The following is a 17,876-nucleotide window of genomic DNA, read 5'->3' on the forward strand; positions in this document are numbered from 1 at the left end:
ATGAACAACCACGTGAAAATGCAAAGACCAGTTGGTATCCTGGAGAAGTTCTCAGAAGTGGACAATTGCGAAGCCTTCGTGGAGAGACTCGACCAATACTTCGTGGCCAACGAGCTGGAAGGGGACGAGAACGCTGCCAAATGAAGGGCGATCCTCCTTACCGTCTGTGGGGCAGCAGCCTATGGCCTCATGAAGAATCTTCTAGCTCTGGTGACACCAACAACTAAATCCTTTGAAGAATTGTGTACACTGGTCTGCGAGCATCTAAATCCTAAAGAAAGCGATCTGATGGCGAGGTATCGGTTCTACACGTGCCAACGGTCGGAGGGCCAGGAAGTGGCGAGCTATGTCGTCGAATTAAGGCGCCTCGCAGGACATTGCAAATTTGAGGGATTCCAAAACGAATGCTGAGACACTTTTTGTGCTTGGCATTGGCCATGAGGTAATCCTTCGCAAACTGTTGACTGTTGAAACTCAGAATCTGAGCAAAGCCACAACGATAGGTCAGACAATTTCCACCATTTCCTTTAAACCCAATAACGTAATTTATTTCTGGTGGACTGGATGGAGGAACATGATCCATGCAAAAAATTGTTATTACATGAAATGAATGTTCCTAAAAGTATTAGAGTGGGAACTCACTGGATAGCAGCACAGCTGGCAATGTTTGCAGAATATATTCGTGCAGCCAAAATGCACAATGACAACCTGGAATTGTGCGGCACCAAATAACAGTTTAATGCTTTGCTCCTGGGTGGGCTCGAACCACCAACTTTTTGGTTAATAACCAAACGCACTAACCGATTGCGCCACAGAGACTAACTTAAATGTACATTGCAAGACATCCCAAACCAGTGTGTCAGTCAGTTAAAGCTTCAGATTGCTCCGACCGGTATGGAACTTGTCCACTCTCAGTTGTAGTTTTCCCAAATAAATGGAGGGACATTCATTGTGGATGTGTGGAAGCAGTCTGGTCCCGCACACTGCAGACACTTCCATGTCACCGCCAACCAGCTCTCCCACAACCGGTGTGATCTACCTTCCAGCCTTCCGGTGCCTTGTCTGTGACGAAGTATTCTGATTGTCCCGAAGCCAGTCTTATGTTTTAATTCATTTTCAGCCCCTGACTGCAGATATTCCTGTGATTCAACTTAAACAAAATGCTGACAGGGACAGTTGGATTCATCATTTCTTTGCTTGGTGAAATTTCAAAGATTGAAAGCGACGCACATCAAACCCAAACCTCGTCACCTACTCACTAACCGCTACACGCTGCTCCCGTGAGATGGAAGCCCAGTTGCTGTTTCAAGCTTGAATGCAGGTACAAGCAGAACTCATTCAAAGAAAGTCTAAGTCCCTGAGGCATCTGATTATTTGCACCGAATTCCTTCGCAATGAGTTGAGGTTCGTGTGGGGTGATTTGGGCACATCTTTCCCCACACTACAACACTTCAAACATAACTCAACGGCTGTAAAGTGCTTTGGGGCGACATAAGTTCCTAAAAGGCACTGCAGAAATGTAAGTCCTTCTTTGCAAAAGTTCGATGCAATTTCAAAATTCGCGGCAGAATAATGGGCTCGGCCGGGATCTCTCGCAAATTTCAATTAACAAGCCAGAAACGAGAATCATACCCCTTGACCAACGAGCTAACTTTTTGACAAACCTGGAGATCAGGTGTAACTTTTATAAAAGCATTTTTTGTGTGTAGCTAATCTTGGCAGAAGGAGCACATGAGATCGAATCAGTGACTTTGCTTTTTCGACCTGTCTTCTGAAGCGCCGCACGGTCCCACTCCGACAGTCAATGAGCTGTTGGGACGTTAGTGTATCCAGGCTGTGGGTGGCCACCCCGAGCGCAGCAGAGGGGTTTCTGCATTAGTTCTGGGTGGGGACAGTATTTCCCCTTCTCTCTTCCTCTTGTCTCTATCCCTCGGCTTTGTTTTCTGTATTTATTCCCCTGTCTCAGTTTCTAGTGTTTAAAAGGGAACAAAAGATGAAGTGGGCGACACTCTGGAACAATTTCTCTCACTCAAATATATCTATTAAGTGAAGTGAAATAAAGAGCAATTAAAGAATAAGGGAGAAGCCACTGTCACCCTTTTGACAGGAGAATAAACTCGCCCATGGCTGTTCATCCACAGCAAGTTTAAACATAATCTTCCTGCACGGGATCCTTTCACGTGGAAAGCAAACGTGATAACGGCTCCACTGCAGAAACCGCTCTGACCAGAAGTACAGCAGAGTGCAGCTGACCAGTGAATGCCTTCTGTGCTGATCGGGAATGTGTTGGCTCACCTTAAACAACTTCTGTCCCTCACTGACAGCTGTCAGTCCTTCTCCTCCGCTGCCCTTTACACAAACATGTCACTGATCTCCACCCACCACCCCACATCCCCATCGTGTTATCTTCCATGTTAGCACAGTGGGGCCGCGGAAGCACCTACTCTCTCCCCGCGGTTAGTGAACTTAGTGTATTGTCCTGGTACATTTTATGTATAGTTACAATGATGTGCCACAGAGGGCGCTGTGGTGCGAGACCCAAAAATACCTGCAAGACAGAGTATAAAAGGCTGCCCACCACACCTGAGAGGCACTCTGGAGTTACACAATAAACGACTAAGGTCACAGCAGTTACTACAACACCAGACTGTGTAGAGTCAGTGATTTGAGTGCTGCATACACCACAGTAACCTTGTTACATGCTTCTCTAATTTCCTCTTTGATGCCGTCCCCTACATTACCATTACTGTTTGGACGCCAATAGACAACTCCCACCAATGTTTTAGAAAGATAGAAACATAGAAATTTACAGCGCAGAAGGAGGCCATTTCGGCCCATCGTGTCCACGCCGGCTGACAACGAGCTGCATAGCCCTTGGTCAGCAGCCCTAAAGGTTACATATAAACCTATGAATGATGACGGAAAGGCAAAGAGCACCCAGCCCAACCAGTCCACCGCACACAACTGCGACACACCTTACACTGAAACATTCTGCAGTCCACCCCAACCGGAGTCGTGTGATCTCCTGGGATAGGCAAAAACCAGATAAAAACCCAGGCCAATTTATGGAGAATAAATCTGTGAAAATTCCTCTCCGACCCATCCAGGCGATCGAAACTACTCCAGGAGATCACCCTGGCCGTATTCTATTCCACGCAGTACTTACCATTATATCTGTGCCGTCCAACAAAAGGTCATCCCATCTAATCCCAATTACCAGCTCTAGGTCCGTAACCCTGCAGGTTACGGCACTTTAAGTGCCCATCCAACCATCTCTTAAAAGTGGTGAGGGTTTTTGCATCCATCACTCTTCCAGGCAGCAAGTTCCAGATCCACACAACCCTCTGCAGAAAGAAGTCCCCCGCCCACCTCAAATCCCCTCCTGACCTTCCACCAACCAACTTAAAACTATGCCCCCTCGTAATAGACCCCTCCACCAATGGAAATAGGCCCTTACTATCCACTGTGTCCAGGCCCCTCAATATTTTGTACACCTCAATGAGGTCTCCTCTCAACCTTCTCTGTTCCAATGAGAAGAAACACAGCCTATCCAATCTGTCCTCATAATTAAGATTCTCCATTCCACGCAGCATCCTTGTAAATCTCCTGCATGCAGTACTCCAGCTGTGGCCGAAACAAAGTATTATAGAATTGAAGCATAAGCTCCCTGCTCTTATATTCTATGACTCGGCCAGAAAAAGACAAACATTTTGTATCAATCTTTACGGCAGAGGACATGAACAATATTCCAACAGTGGAAAGTCAAGGAGCTATAGCGGGGAGGAACGTAACACAATCACAATCACTAAGGAGGTGGTACTCAGTAAGATAATGGGACTAAAGGCAGACAAATCCCCTGGACCTGATGAATTGCATCTGAGGGTCTTAAGAGAATTAGCGACAGGGATTGTGGATGCATTGGTTGTAATTTACCAAAGTTCCCTGGATTCTGGGGATGTCCCAACAGATTGGAAAACTGCAAATGTAACGCCCCTATTTAAAAAAGGAGGCAGACAAAAAGCAGGAGAGTATAGATGAGTTAGCCTAACATCTATGGTTGGGAAAATGTTGGAGTCCATTATTAAAGAAGCAATAACAGGACATTTGGAAAAGCAAAATTCGGTCAGGCAGAGTCAGCATAGATTTATGAAGGGCAAGTCATGATTGACAAATTTGCTGGAGTTCTTTGAGGATGTAATGAACAGGGTGGATAAAGGGGAACCAGTGGATGTTGTGTATTTGGACTTCCAGAAAGCATTTGACAAGGTACCACATAAAAAGTTACTGCACAAGATAAAAGTTCACGGGGTTGGGGGTAATATAATAGCATGGATAGAGGATTGGCTACCAAACAGAAAACAGAGAGTCGGGATAAATGGTTTATTCCGGGTTGGCAATCAGTAACTGGTGGTGTGCCGCAGGGATCAGTGCTGGGACGCCAACTATTTACAATCTATATTAAGGACTTGGAAGAAGGGACCAATTGTAACACAGCCAAGTTTGCTGATGATACAAAGATGGGAGGAAAAGCAACGTGTGAGGAGGACACAAAAAATCTGCAAAAAGATATAGACAAGCTAAGTGAGTGGGTAAAAATTTGACAGATGGAATATAATGTTGGAAAGTGTAAGGTCATGCACTTTGGCAGAAAAAAACCAAAGAGCAGGTTATTATTGAAATGGAGAGAGAATGCAAAGTGCTGCAGTACAGCGGGGTCTTGGGGTACTTGTGCAAGAAAAACAAAAGGTTAATCTGCAGGTCAAGCGAGTGATCAGGAAAGCCATTGGAATCTTGGCCTTTATTGCAAAGGGAGTGGAATAAAAAAGCTGGGAAGTCCTGCTACAGTTATAGAGGGTATTGGTGAGGCCACACCTGGAGTACTTAGTACAGTTTTGGTTTCCATATTTAAAAAAGGATAAGAACATAAGAACATAAAAATTAGGAACAGGAGTAGGCCATCTAGCCCCTCGAGCGTGCTCCGCCATTTAAAAAGATCATGGCTGATCTGGCCGTGGACTCAGTTCCACTTAGCCGCCCGCTCCCCATAACCCTGAATTCCCTTATTGGTTAAAAATCTATCTATCTGTGATTTGAATACATTCAATGAGCGAGGTCCCACCCAGGGTCAGCACTCTTTGATCCTGGGAATAAAGTGAAGGTCACAGAGTGACCGTGTCTGCTATATACATGCCTCGTGTGAGTTTGTAACAAGGTGCAGAGACACTACATGTGGCGACGAGAAACGGGAATCACCGAACCACGAGGATGGCCACCGGTGGCACAGAGGAACGCGACTGTGTGGGTGAGGACTGGGACGACTTTGTGGAAAGACTCCAGCAGAGCTTTGTCACAAAGGACTGGCTGGAAGAGACAGCGGCTGACAAGCGGAGGGCGCATCTACTGACCAGCTGTGGTGCACAGACGTATGCGCTGATAAAAGACCTGCTCGCACCCCAAAAGCCAGTGGACAAGTCTTTCGAAAAGCTCAGCCAGCTGATCAGTGAGCATCTCAAGCCGGCAAGTAGTGGACACATGGCCTGGCACCGGATCTACTCTCACCGGCGTCTGGAGGGTCAAAACGTCTCGGACTTGGTGGCGGAACTGCGGCGTTTGGCCAGTCTCTGTAAGTTCTCCGATGTCTGCAGTGGGGAGATATTAAGGGACTTTTACATTGAGGGCATTAATCATGCTGGCATTTTCAGGAAGCTTATAAAGAGCAAGGACCTGACTTTAGAAGGGGCAGCGTTGATAGCTCAGACCTTTATGGCAGGGGAAGAGGAGACCAAGCTAATTTACACACGCAGCCCTGGTTTTAACGTTGCGATGAACCAGGAAGTTAATGTTGTAAAGTGATACAGAACCCAGAACACAGAACCGCAGGCAGGCAAGGGCAATTCGACACCGCCCAGGCAGACAGGCAAGGGAAATTCAACACTGCCCAGGCAGCAACAAGCTCCAGGGTGGGCCCACAACAGGGACAATGGAAAGGGGATCGGCAATTCATGTCATCACGAGGAACAATGCATCCCGTGATGGGACCATTCAGAGTGCTTAGAAACAGCTAAACGGGCCATTAGAGAGGAATGCCTGGGAATAGTCCTTTTGTTAACAGCAATAACACACTGCCAAAAGCTGCAGGTTCCAGCTTTACACCTGTAGGATTTGTAATGTCAGTGGACACTTGGCCAGGATGTGCAAAAAGGCAGTAGCGAGGCTAGTCTGCGAGACAGAGGAACCAGACGAGGGGTCTGCAATGCAGGATGAGGCCTGGGGAACAACCATGGATGCGGAAGTTCAAAGAGTTCATGTGGCTGACGACCACAGCTCATACACTAAAACACCACCCATGAAGATGAAAATCTTACTGAATGGCATCCCGGTGCACATGGAGCTGGATACGGGAGCTAGCCAGTCTCTCATGAGCGCCCAACAGTTTAAGAGACTATGGTCACACAGAGCTAGCAGGCCCAAACTGGAACGCATTGAGACGCAGCTACGTACGAACACCAAAGAGATCATCCCAGTGCTGGGCAGCGCAAACTTGATGGTAACGCATAATGGATTACAGAACCGGCTGCCACTCTGGATTGTTCCAGAAAATGGCCTGGCACTTTTGGTAAGGAGTTGACTAGCTGAGATGTATTGGAAATGGGGGGATGTGCACGCCATTTCATCCGTGGAGCGAAGTTCATGCTCGCAGGTCTTGCAAAAATTCGCGTCACTGTTTTAACCCGGTGTCGGTACGTTCAAGGGCACTAAAGTAGTGATACGCACACTCCGGACGCCAGACCAGTGCACCACAAAGCCAGAGCGGTGCCGTACGTGATGCGTGAGAAAATTGAAAGTGAACTGGACAGGCTGCTCAGAGAGGGCATAATTTCGGCCATTGGATTCAGCGACTGGACAAGTCCCATCGTTTCCGTCCTCAAAGCAGATGACTCGGTTAGGATTTGTGGCGCCTACAAAGCCACCATCAACCGAGTGTCGCTGCAAGACCAATAGCTGCTTCCGAGAGCGGAGGACCTCTTTGCCACACTGGCAGGTGGAAAGCTGTTCACGAAGCTGGACCTCACTTCGGCCGACATGACTGAGGAACTGGCGGAAAATTCCAAGCTTCTGACCACCATCACGACGCACAAAGGATTATTTGTCTACAACAGGTGCCCGTTTGGCATTCGTTCGGCAGAGGCTATCTTTCAGCGAAACATGGAAAGCTTGCTCAAGTCCATCCCTGGAACGGTCGTATTCCAAGACGACATCCTTATAATGGGTCGTGAGACCGAGGAACACCTCCGCAACCTGGAGGAGGTGCTACGCCGATTGGATTGGGTAGGTTTGCGGCTGAAAAAGGCCAAGCGTGTGTTTTTGGCCCCAGAGGTCGAGTTCCTGGGCAGGAGAGTTGCCGCAGACGGGATCCGGCCCACTGAATCAAAAACTGAGGCGATTCGCCGGGCGCCCAGTCCCGGCAACACGTCGGAGTTGCGATCATTCCTGGGACTTTTGAACTATTTTGGGAACTTTCTGCTGAACTTAAACACATTGTTGGAGCCATTACACATGCTCCTCCATAAAGGTTGTGAATGGTTTTGGAGGGATTGTCAAGAACGGGCTTTCAATAAGGGGAGGAACCTGTTGTGTTCCAACAAACTGTTGACTTTGCATGAGCTCTGTAAAAAACTGGTTTTAACATGCGATGCATCATCCTACGGAGTTGGGTGTGTATTGCATCAGGGTAACGATGACGGCCGACTCCAATCAGTGGCTTACGCCTCCAGGTCGCTCTCCCAGGCAGAGCATGGAAACGGCACGATCGAGGAGGAGGCACTCGCGTGTGTGTACGGTGTGAAAAAGATGCACCAGTGCCTTTTCGGCAGACAGTTCGAGCTGGAGACGGATCACAAGACGTTAACATCCCTGTTGTCTGACACCAAGGTTGTCAACGCTAACGCGTCAGCTCGCATACAGCGATGGCTGCGTATGACTCCACCATACGGCACCGGCCAGGCACCGAAAATTGCGCTGACGCATTCAGCAGACTCCCACTGGCCACCACCGTGGGGGCGTCGGAGCAGAGCGCCGAGATGGTCATGGCCGTTGAGGCTTTTGACAATGCGGGCACCCCCATCACAGCCTGACAGATCAAACTCTGGACCAACAGGAATCCCCTCCTATCCATGAGAAAGAAATGTGTCCTGACTGGGAATTGGGCGCACGCACACAGGGCGTGCCCCGAGGAAGTCAGGCTGTTTCAGAGACGGATGGATGAGCTCTCCATTCAAGCCGACTGCCTGTTATGGGGCAGCCGGGTAGTCATGCCCCAGAAAGGAAGGGAAGCATTCATCAGGGAACTCCACAGCGAACAGCCTGGCATCGTGTTAATGAAGGCCATTGCCCGGTCACATGTATGGTGGCCGGGGATTGACTCAGACCTGGAACACTGGGTTCGCAAGTGCACGATGTGTGCCCAACTGGGCAATGCCCCCAGGGAGGCTCCACTCAGCCCATGGCCTTGGCCCACCAGGCCATGGTCACGCATTCACGTAGACTATGCGGGCCCGTTCATGGAGAAAATGTTCCTGATCGTAGTCGATGCATACTCGAAGTGGATCGAGTGCATCATATTGAACTCATGCACGACATCCATCACAGTGGAGAGTCTGCATCCTAGGGTCTTAAGAGAAGTAAAGGCAGGGATAGATGATGGATTGGTTGTAATTTACCAACATGCCCAGGATTCTGGGGAGGTCCCAGCTGATTGGAGAAATGCAAATGTAATGACCCTATTTAAAAAAGCGAGGCAGACAAAAAGCAGGAAATTATAGACCAGTTAGCCAAATATCTGTGGTTGGGAAAATGTTGGAGTCCATTTGGTGTATTTGGACTTGCAGAAGGCATTTGACAAGGTGCCACATAAACTGTTACTGTACAAGATAAAAGTTCAGGGGTTTGGGAGTAATATATATGCATGGATGGAGGATTGGCTAACTAACAGAAAGCAGAGAGTCGGGATAAATGGTTCATTCTCGGGTTGGCAATCAGTAACTAGGGGAGTGCTGCAGGGATCAGTGCTGGGACCCCAACTATTTACAATCTATATTAATGACTTGGAAGAAGATATTGAGTGTAACATAGCCAAGTTTGCTGACGATAAAAAGATGGGAGGAAAAGCAATGTGTGAGGAGGACACAAAAAGCCTGCAAAATGACATAGTTAGGCTAAGTGCGTGGGCAAAAATTTGGCAGATGGAGTGTAATGTTGGAACGTGTGAGGTTATGCACTTTGGCAGAAAAAAAAATCAAAGAGCAAGTTATTATTTAAATAGAGAAAAATTTCAAATTGCTGCAGTACAGCGGGACCTGGGGGTACTTGTGCAAGAAACACAAAAGGTTTGTACGCAGGTAAAGCAAGTGATCAGGAAGGCCAATGGAATCTTGGCCTTTATTGCAAAGGGGATGGTGTATAAAAGCAGTAAAGTTTTGCTACAGTTTATCAGGGTTTTGGTGAGGCCACACCTGGAATACTGCGTGCAGTTTTGGTTTCCATTTTTAAGAAAGGATATACTTGCTTTGGAGGCAGTTCAGAGAAAGTTCACAAGGTTGATTCCGGAGATGAGGGGGTTGTCTTATGGGGAAAAGATGAGTTGGTTGGGCCTCTATTCATTGGAATTAATAAGAATAAGAGGTTATCTTATCGAAACATATAAGATTATGAGGGGGCTTGACAAGGTGGATGCAGAGAGGATGTTTCCACTGATGAGAGAGACTAGATCTAGGGGGCATAATCTTAGAATAAGGAGCCGCCCATTTAAAACTGAGATGAGGAGGAATTTCTTTTCTCTGAGGTTTGTAAATCTGTGGAATTCGCTGCCTCAGAGAGCTGTGGAAGCTGAGTCATTGAATAAATTTAAGACAAAGATAGACAGTCTCTGAACCGATAAGGGACTAAAGAGTTATGGGGAGTGGGCAGGGAAGTGAGCTTGAGTCCATGATCGGATCAGCCATGATCGGATTAAATGGCGGAGCAGGCTTGAGAGGACGTATGGCCGATTCCTGCTCCTATTTCTTATGTTCTTATGTTCTTATGAATCTACCTCAAGCACAGTTGCAGAAATGAGGCCAGAGATGAGCAAACATTGCTGTGCGTGCCCTGGGGCTCACCCTTACACTATTGGTCCATTCTGATGGGGTCACAACCATTTCTGATGCTGCAGGTGGGCAGCGTGGCCAATAGTCGCTCGGAGAAAGAATTGAAACCCTGGTATAACTGATACACCTGACTGCAATCCATATAGCCCATGGTTAATGCTTGGAGCTGAACCCCGGCAATGGTGCTGTGTAAGGGAGATATTACAGGCTCAGACTCCCAGTGTTGAGCTTCACCCGTTGGGAGCTCATAATGGGAATCTGAGGCATGGAGGGTCCGTGCTCCCTGTCAGTAACACACATTGATACATTCTGCACTTCAATCTGTATTATTGATCATTAGCTTTCTGAACAATCATTGTAAAAGCAGTTTAACAATCAACCCATAGATACACGACTCAATCAATTGTGAGCTCACCCTCACCAGTGAGGTCATCACCTGGCTGGTCATGTGACAGCTCGAGTCACAAGACGTCACAATGAAATTCGTGACTTCACAAAAGCAGGAAATAATGACACGGTGCCTTTTCCACATAAAGCTGTCGGCTGCTTGGTCATCCAGCAGTTAAACTTTGTGTTTGACCACGAGGAGAAGGAGGGAGAGAGTTTTTCAAAGAATTTTTTTCAAAGCAATCAACCAAAAGCTTTAAAGCATTAAATTAATTCAAGACCATCGAATTAGGAATCTACAAAGAAAGGTCTGCATAGGACGGACATCTCTGTGTGTGAGAAGTTCCATTCACAGGAGAGAAAGAGCCCGTGTTCGGGTCGAGACAAATACAGGTCGAAATATCAAATCGACAACATAACAGCAGCAATACTGGTGATAATCGGTGAGTAAAAGCAGAGAGCTCTGTGTTGTTACAAGTCTGTTTATCACTAGGACACATTGTGTGAAACAAGAGAAGTGATTGAATTCCAGCAAAATGGTGACAAACAGAATAAAGTGTTCGATGGCCATGATTATCAGTCTGTTTTCTGATGAAGATGACTTTGTTCCAATGAGATTAACTGAGTCACTGCAAGAACTGGGAAGGATCAATCATAAATACGTCCTTACGTACTGCCATAAGTATCTGACCAAAAACAAGTTGCGGCCGGCCCCACGTTGGGCCTTACTAACGGCGATGACGTTGGTAATAAAGGATAACCTTGGACACTTACACACACGGCTGGCTAAAAAACTGAGCAACTTGGCTTTGATGAACATGATCAGATCAGAGCATGTTGACCATCAGGAAGCGGCAAGTTGCCTCCTGGTTAGTCTGGGTGCCAGGTTTCCCATTGAAATTTTCAAGCACATCGAGTCGGGGTGCCAACCATGGACCCAAGCATATTTCTACATGGTGCTGACACTGGCAAGGCTGTGTAGAGCAAACGTGCATTGCTTGGTACCTCGGCTCAAGCCTGTCTTGAGAAACATGCTCCCCACATTGCATAGAGTAACTGATGGGGAAATGAAGTGGACTCTCTGTGTTTCATTGGGGCTTTTTAGTGAGAGCATTCAAATGTACCTGTCAAACCCAGAGGGGACCAGAAAACCTAAACTTGAGAAGAAGATGTTCTTTCATGAGATTTCTGCGGCTTACGATCTGCTTTTGAATTCCTGGCTGCCCATGAAAGAGCCCAAGGTGAGCAGAGCAATACTAGAAACAGTCGCCCAGATAATCCAGCTACTACCCAATGACAAACTGGACAAGGAGCTCCCCAGCTTAATTCCAACCCTTCTCTTGGTGTACCAGGAAACCTTTCCCCATGTTTCTGTCACTCGGTGTCTGTGCAGTGTCCTGCGCACTGCCATCGAGAGGAACAGTGAAGTACTCGTGACACAAATGCAGATTCTGCTGATCACTTTCCATGAGCAGATCTGTATTGTGATGGAACAACCCCAAAACACCTTTTCTGAGAAGCAGCTAAATGAAATCCTTTGCTGCTTCAGAGTTCTAGCTCCGGCATTTACAAGCCAGATACTAGAGATCCTTCGGATGCAACTGGCAATTGACAATGAGCAAATTCAACTCGGGGCACTGGCCGTGCTGAAGTACCTTCTCGATACTGTCCCTTCAAACATGGAGAGTCAGAAGGATCAGATTCTGAATTGTGTGCGACGATCACTTTTAACTGGGAGTAACAGAGTGAAGGGAATCCTTGCCCAGGTAATATACACCATGGCCTGTCACAATTACTTGGAGCGAGAGGGAGGAAAGCAGCTGGTGGAATTTATCATCCAACAGTGTGCTCTGCCCACCGAGGAGAACGAGGAGAGTACTGAAAGCGAAGAGGAGTTCTGCAGCGTAATGGCGGCCGTGGTTACGGATAAGGATTTAAGGAGACAGTGCGAAGGATTGCTGAAATTGATGGTGGGAACTTTACCGATTGGCGATGTCCTCTGGTCCTACCTACTGGAGTTTGTGATCACAGTAAAGTACACTGAAGCCTTTACAATAGTCTGTGGTTCCTCATATTGCGTTGGAATAAAGAGACTGATGGCCAGCAATACACAATTTGTTCTTAATTACGAGGACTATCCAAATCTTCCTGGGCCTCGTACACTGCTGACGCGGCTATTGATTGTGTCTTCTTCTCTGTGCCATGGAAAAGGCAGAGGTGTTCCTGCTCTGGGCTTACTATATCTCCTGGCAATGGACATCCACCCAGCAACAGTGAGAGTATGGGACAAGGAATTCCCAATGTTATGTAACTTTCTGGAGGAGAATTCAGAGAAGCCCAATCTCCAGAATGAGTGGGAAGAGAAACTGTTGGGGGTTGTGTCCCAGACTCTGGAGGCAATCGCGGATAAGGTGTGGATCACCCAGCTCATTGCAGAAATGACCCACTGCATTCACACCTATCGCCTGTATCCAACAGAGAGGGCTTTTCTGTACAAGTGTTTAGGGAGAGTGCTCCGACTGACCCAAGACAAAGACATCGTCAGTAAAAGTCTTCATCAGATGCTTCAGAGTGTTGAGCACAATGAAGATTTCGAGAGAGACAGGGTAGCCGCTGGAATTGGTGACTGTGCTGTAACACACTTAGATACCACACTCACCACACTGAAGGCTTTCATGGAGTTCAATCGTTTGTGCATATCAAGTCCCTTTCACCAGGTTGACAATCACATAATGAAAGTTAAAAGCACGCTCATTTTATGCTATGGGCAGATTATGTCACGTTGTCCTCGGGACCTCATTCTGCCCAGAATCGAGACCGACATTCTGCACAATGTGTTGGCTCTTTTCAACACCAAGATGTTTGGACTGAAATCCAAGGTGAAGGACTTGACACTGAAATTAAGTTTGACAAACACTGTGACACTGTTGGCCAAAGCTCTCCAACCCAGCGAAGAACACCCACCCTACACTCTGAGCAGAAAGGCAGAATTGCTGAGTTGCATGCAGGAGCTGATCACTGCCGAACCAAAGGAGATATTGAGCACTTGGGTTCGAAAGTCTGCCATGGACGCCTGTGCAGCTCTCATCAAACTGCAGCCTTCACTGAGCAGTGAGACTGAGCTGATTAGCATCTGTTTGAATCGTGTCTTCAGTTTGCCAGATTGGGAGAGCAGCACTGCCGACCAAAGTACAAACATGGACATGGCAGAGAGACAGAAGCTTCACACCGACACAATGGCCTCTGTGCAGGGTCTCCTGAAGCAATGCTTACTTTTGGATCTGTCTCCTGATGGGCTTCATTCTGTATTTAAAACCATGGAGACTGAGATCCAATCCACACGGAACCATGAGCGAGAAAAGGCAATGGAGAGCACTTTACAGCTGGTGACATTTTACCTGGAGAAACTGCAAGTTAGCAATAAGATGCCATCCCATAACTTGGTGAGGATTATTGGATGTGTGGGGCTTCAATGTGCAGATCCATCGCATGTTGTAAGGGAGGCAGCCATTAAAAGCTTGTATGGATTGCTGTATATCCAGTTACACCTTGAAGGCTTTCCAGTGGGTCATCAAGATAAGGAAGTGGAGCATCTGAAAGCCATCAAAGGCGGATTGAAGCAATTTACCAGTCAGGCCCTCTTTCAAACCTGCACTGCTGTCGGTAACGTTTTATCCAAGTGCATAGCCCATGAGCAGTTGAACACTCTACTCTTCACAGTTTTTAAAGGGCTGACAGACAAGCACCGGAACATTTCCTGCACAGCTTCTATTGTGACAAATGTCCTCATTACAACACGTGGAACCACCCTTGCAGACGTTTGGGGAACAATCAAAGTATTGAGCCGTCACTTGCGTTCAATTACTGAGCCGCGGGTGAGAAATGCAGTGACGCATTCAATCTCCATTCTGGCCTCACACCATCTGCCAGCAGTTTTGTCCGCTCTCCTCACTTACCCCATTCCATTTGATGGATATATTTGTGACATATGGCGATCCCTCCTGACACGTAATGCATTAGCACCGGCCAAATTCTTACTGAACAACATCAAATCATTGTATGATGACGGCAGATATTGCCATGTCACAGATACAAAAGATTCAGCAACTCAGCAGTCTTTAGCTGTCCTCTGTGCTCTTCGTGATGTGGTATGTGAGCCTGACTCAGGGCACGTGATAAACATTCTCTACCCCCAGTTAGTCAGCACCCTTCTGATTCATCTCAGCTTCAGTGTCTGGGTTCGCTTTCCGACCAACTTTCTGACAATTCCAAAGGCTGGGAACACCTTCGGCCCTGCTCTAAGACTGAATTATGCCGACGCTTGCCATTACTCAGCTGAGATTCTTCGAGCTGTCCTGTCACAGGGAAAGGGAGATGATCGCATCATGAGAGAAATGGGAGGTTGGGATCTCATCGTGAGCCCAAGAAAGCACCATGAGGGGGTTACACTGCTGGCAAGCACATTGACCGCGTGTGCTGCCCCGCATCTGATCAGCATTGTGGAGCACCTCACTCCTTGCCTTGTCAACATAGGAGAGAGTCAGAGGATCACAATAGCTGCCTTCTTTGGGGAGCTTTTAAATCATTCCGTGGTGTGGGACTTGTTGCTGATGGATACCCTTCTGGAGAGTTTGTTTCGATGTTTGCTTGATGAGTCCCCAATTGTCCAATGGCTCGCTGTACAAGGTTTGGGAAATGCTGCAATTGGAGCTTCTCAACGGATAGACACATACTGCACCAAACTGTTGTCCACAATGTTATCTGTGATTGACCAGAAGTCCAAACCCGAGAATCTCATTGCAGTTGAGGCAATGTCGAGCATGTGCAAAGTTCTGGGTCAGCTCCAGGAGGATTATACAAATCCCATTCTTGGTGATGTGGCACTGGCAGTTCAGCCTTACTTGGAACATCAGCATGAGACAATGAGAGCTGCGGCGTTTAACGTTCTTGGCAAGCTAATAAGATTTGGGAGTGTGGAAATGAACCCTCCACATATGGAGCACATCAAGTCCACCTTGATCCGCTTGCTGCTACATCTCAACGCTGAGAGCATTGAAGTCACCAACGTCTGCAAATCCGTGCTGAATTCCTACGCTCCAGTAATGGAGTCAGCAAACATATCCAAGATGTTCCAAGAACTTTCCTCGGAGGAGACCACCCTGGATTATGAGAACTATTTAAGCAACATCTCCAGGCACATTGCCAAAGACTTGGACAACCAGATCCCCTTGTACATAAGGAGCTGTGCCGCCTTCCTAAGGGATGTGCTTCCTGCGGTCAGAGGGAACGCATTGACATTCCTCGCTTTCCTCATGTACAATGCCCCACCACATTATTACACATCACAGTCTGCAGCTCAGATTTGTGAGCAGATTATTGCCTTGCTGTCAGATCACGAGCAAGATGTCAGAACGAAAGCAGCCAAGGCGATGCGATACCTCTACATGTATTAGGGACCATCAGAACAAAATTATTGTAATGTATGCGTTCGTAGTGTGTTTGGAAATGAGTCTGAAGTCCAAAAATTCGCAGACCCAAAATAGGCAAAAGGGGGAAAGGGGAGGGGGAAGGGATTTGGCCGCGGCATGGCGGGGAGGGAGAGGGAGTGTGATCCTGGGCGGGGCATCGGGGGAGGGGGAGGAGGGAGTGATCCTGGGCGGGACATTGGGGGAGGGGGAGGGGGAGGGGGATTGTAAGAATGGCAGGCCGGGATGGGCGGGGGCGAGGTGAGAATCGTTGCCTCGTGAGGTAATCGGAAACTTCGGGGGAGGAGGGGATTTGTAGGCCTCATGGGGGTAATGCGAGGCCTGTGGGATAGGGGGGATGGGAGCCCTCGGAGGTGGATTGGAGGCCTTGGGGGAGGTCTCCTATCACGGGGCGGGGATGTGGGTGAGGCAGGGATGCTGGATCGGCACTTACCTCCTGGATCCAGCAGGTCTCGCCGTACTTTCGCTGGTTGATTCCCCGAGGCCTGAGAAACCCGACCAGCCAGGGTTACATTTGAAATGGAGGTTAAATCTGAGGCATGCCAGCCGCATTATAATATTTAAATGAACCCCCCACCTCCTATGAGCAGGTTGGCTGCAATCCCCCCGGGCCCGCCCACATTAAACCGGCAGTGGTCGGGGGAGGGGTGTTACTCCCTGTGGGGAAGGGTCTATCTCCTGTCAGATCCCCTCCCTCCCCGACAGCCCAGTGGCGATTGAGGACTTGCTGTGGGCACAAACCCAGCGCCCACCACCCCTTGGTACAGTTTGTTGCACCACCAACATGTTCACCCACCTGTCTCAGGGAATCCTCTCTTATCCTCAGTTTGGTGAAGCAGAAAGCAGAGTCCACAAAGAACTCCATGTACTTCAAAACCTAATATCCATCTGCAAGGAGTGGGTGGGCTGTGTGGGGAGCACTGTCTGTTTATTCTCTGTCACTATCAAACATGGCTGCAAACCCTCCCTTGGCCGATTTCTGCCTTTCTCAGTGTTTATTGTGTAATCTAACTTTCTACCAATACCCTTCATAAATAAGCTGCCTGTGGGCTAGAAATTGCCTGGAGATCGCCCGCGCCCGATCCTACGCGGTATTGGGGCGGTTGGGTCTTTCCCACGGCCGGAATGCTGCTGGTGCGCGCTCCCGAGGTTTTCGGACGGTCCATGTCGACGGCGGCGATGCGGTGCGGGAGCGGAGCGCAGCGGGGCCAAAGTCGGGATCAGCTTTCCTGTATAAAGGGAAGCTGAACCGTTGTGTGACAGGGCCGCAAACGCTTGTCTGCGCATTCTCCCGCCATTCTCCCGCCATTCTCCCGCCATTCTCCCGCCATTCTCCCGCCATTCTCCCGCCATTCTCCCGCCATTCTCCCGCCATTCTCCCGCCATTCTCCCGCCATTCCGGGGTCAAAGCTGACCCGCGCATGCACAGGCAACAGAAGGACCGCACTCAACAGTTTGAAGCTGCAGAGGTTGGTGCGTCTCCGTGGGAGAGGGGCTGGGAGTGGGGGGGAGGGAGTCGGGGGGGAGGTGGGGAGGGAGTGGGGGGAGGGGGGAGTGAGGGGGGAGTGGGTGGTGGGGGTGAGGGAGAGAGTGGGTGGCGGGTGGTGGGGCAGTGGGAGTGGGGGGGTAGGGGGGAGTGAGTGGGGGGTGTGGGGGGAGTGGGTGGGGGGGAGTGAGAGGGGGGAGGGGGAGAACGAATGAGTGGGGGGAGGGGGAGGGGGAGAGCGGGTGGGGGTTGGGGTGGGAGGGGGAGAACGAGTGAGTGTGGGGGAGGGGGAGAACGAGTGAGTGGGGAGGATAACGAGTGAGTGGGGGGAGGGGGAGAACGAGTGAGTGGGGGAGGGGGAGAACGAGTGGG

At 48.7% G+C, this 17,876-nt stretch overlaps 1 protein-coding gene and 1 non-coding gene across 2 annotated transcripts; one reads left to right on the forward strand and one right to left on the reverse strand.

The window, feature by feature from the left end:
- Positions 1-745: 745 nt before the first annotated feature.
- On the reverse strand, positions 746-819 carry trnan-auu (transfer RNA asparagine (anticodon AUU)). The gene has a single exon. It is a non-coding gene; the product is annotated as a tRNA-Asn (tRNA).
- A 10,249-nt stretch (positions 820-11,068) lies between these two features.
- Positions 11,069-15,985, forward strand: LOC139255872 (maestro heat-like repeat-containing protein family member 1). Its single transcript, XM_070874045.1, has one exon. The coding sequence runs from the start codon at positions 11,069-11,071 to the stop codon at positions 15,983-15,985; it is 4,917 nt and encodes a 1,638-aa protein (XP_070730146.1).
- Positions 15,986-17,876: the final 1,891 nt, after the last annotated feature.

This window comes from Pristiophorus japonicus, unplaced genomic scaffold (assembly GCF_044704955.1).
Source record: "Pristiophorus japonicus isolate sPriJap1 unplaced genomic scaffold, sPriJap1.hap1 HAP1_SCAFFOLD_655, whole genome shotgun sequence".
In the NCBI taxonomy this organism is placed as follows: domain Eukaryota; kingdom Metazoa; phylum Chordata; class Chondrichthyes; family Pristiophoridae; genus Pristiophorus; species Pristiophorus japonicus.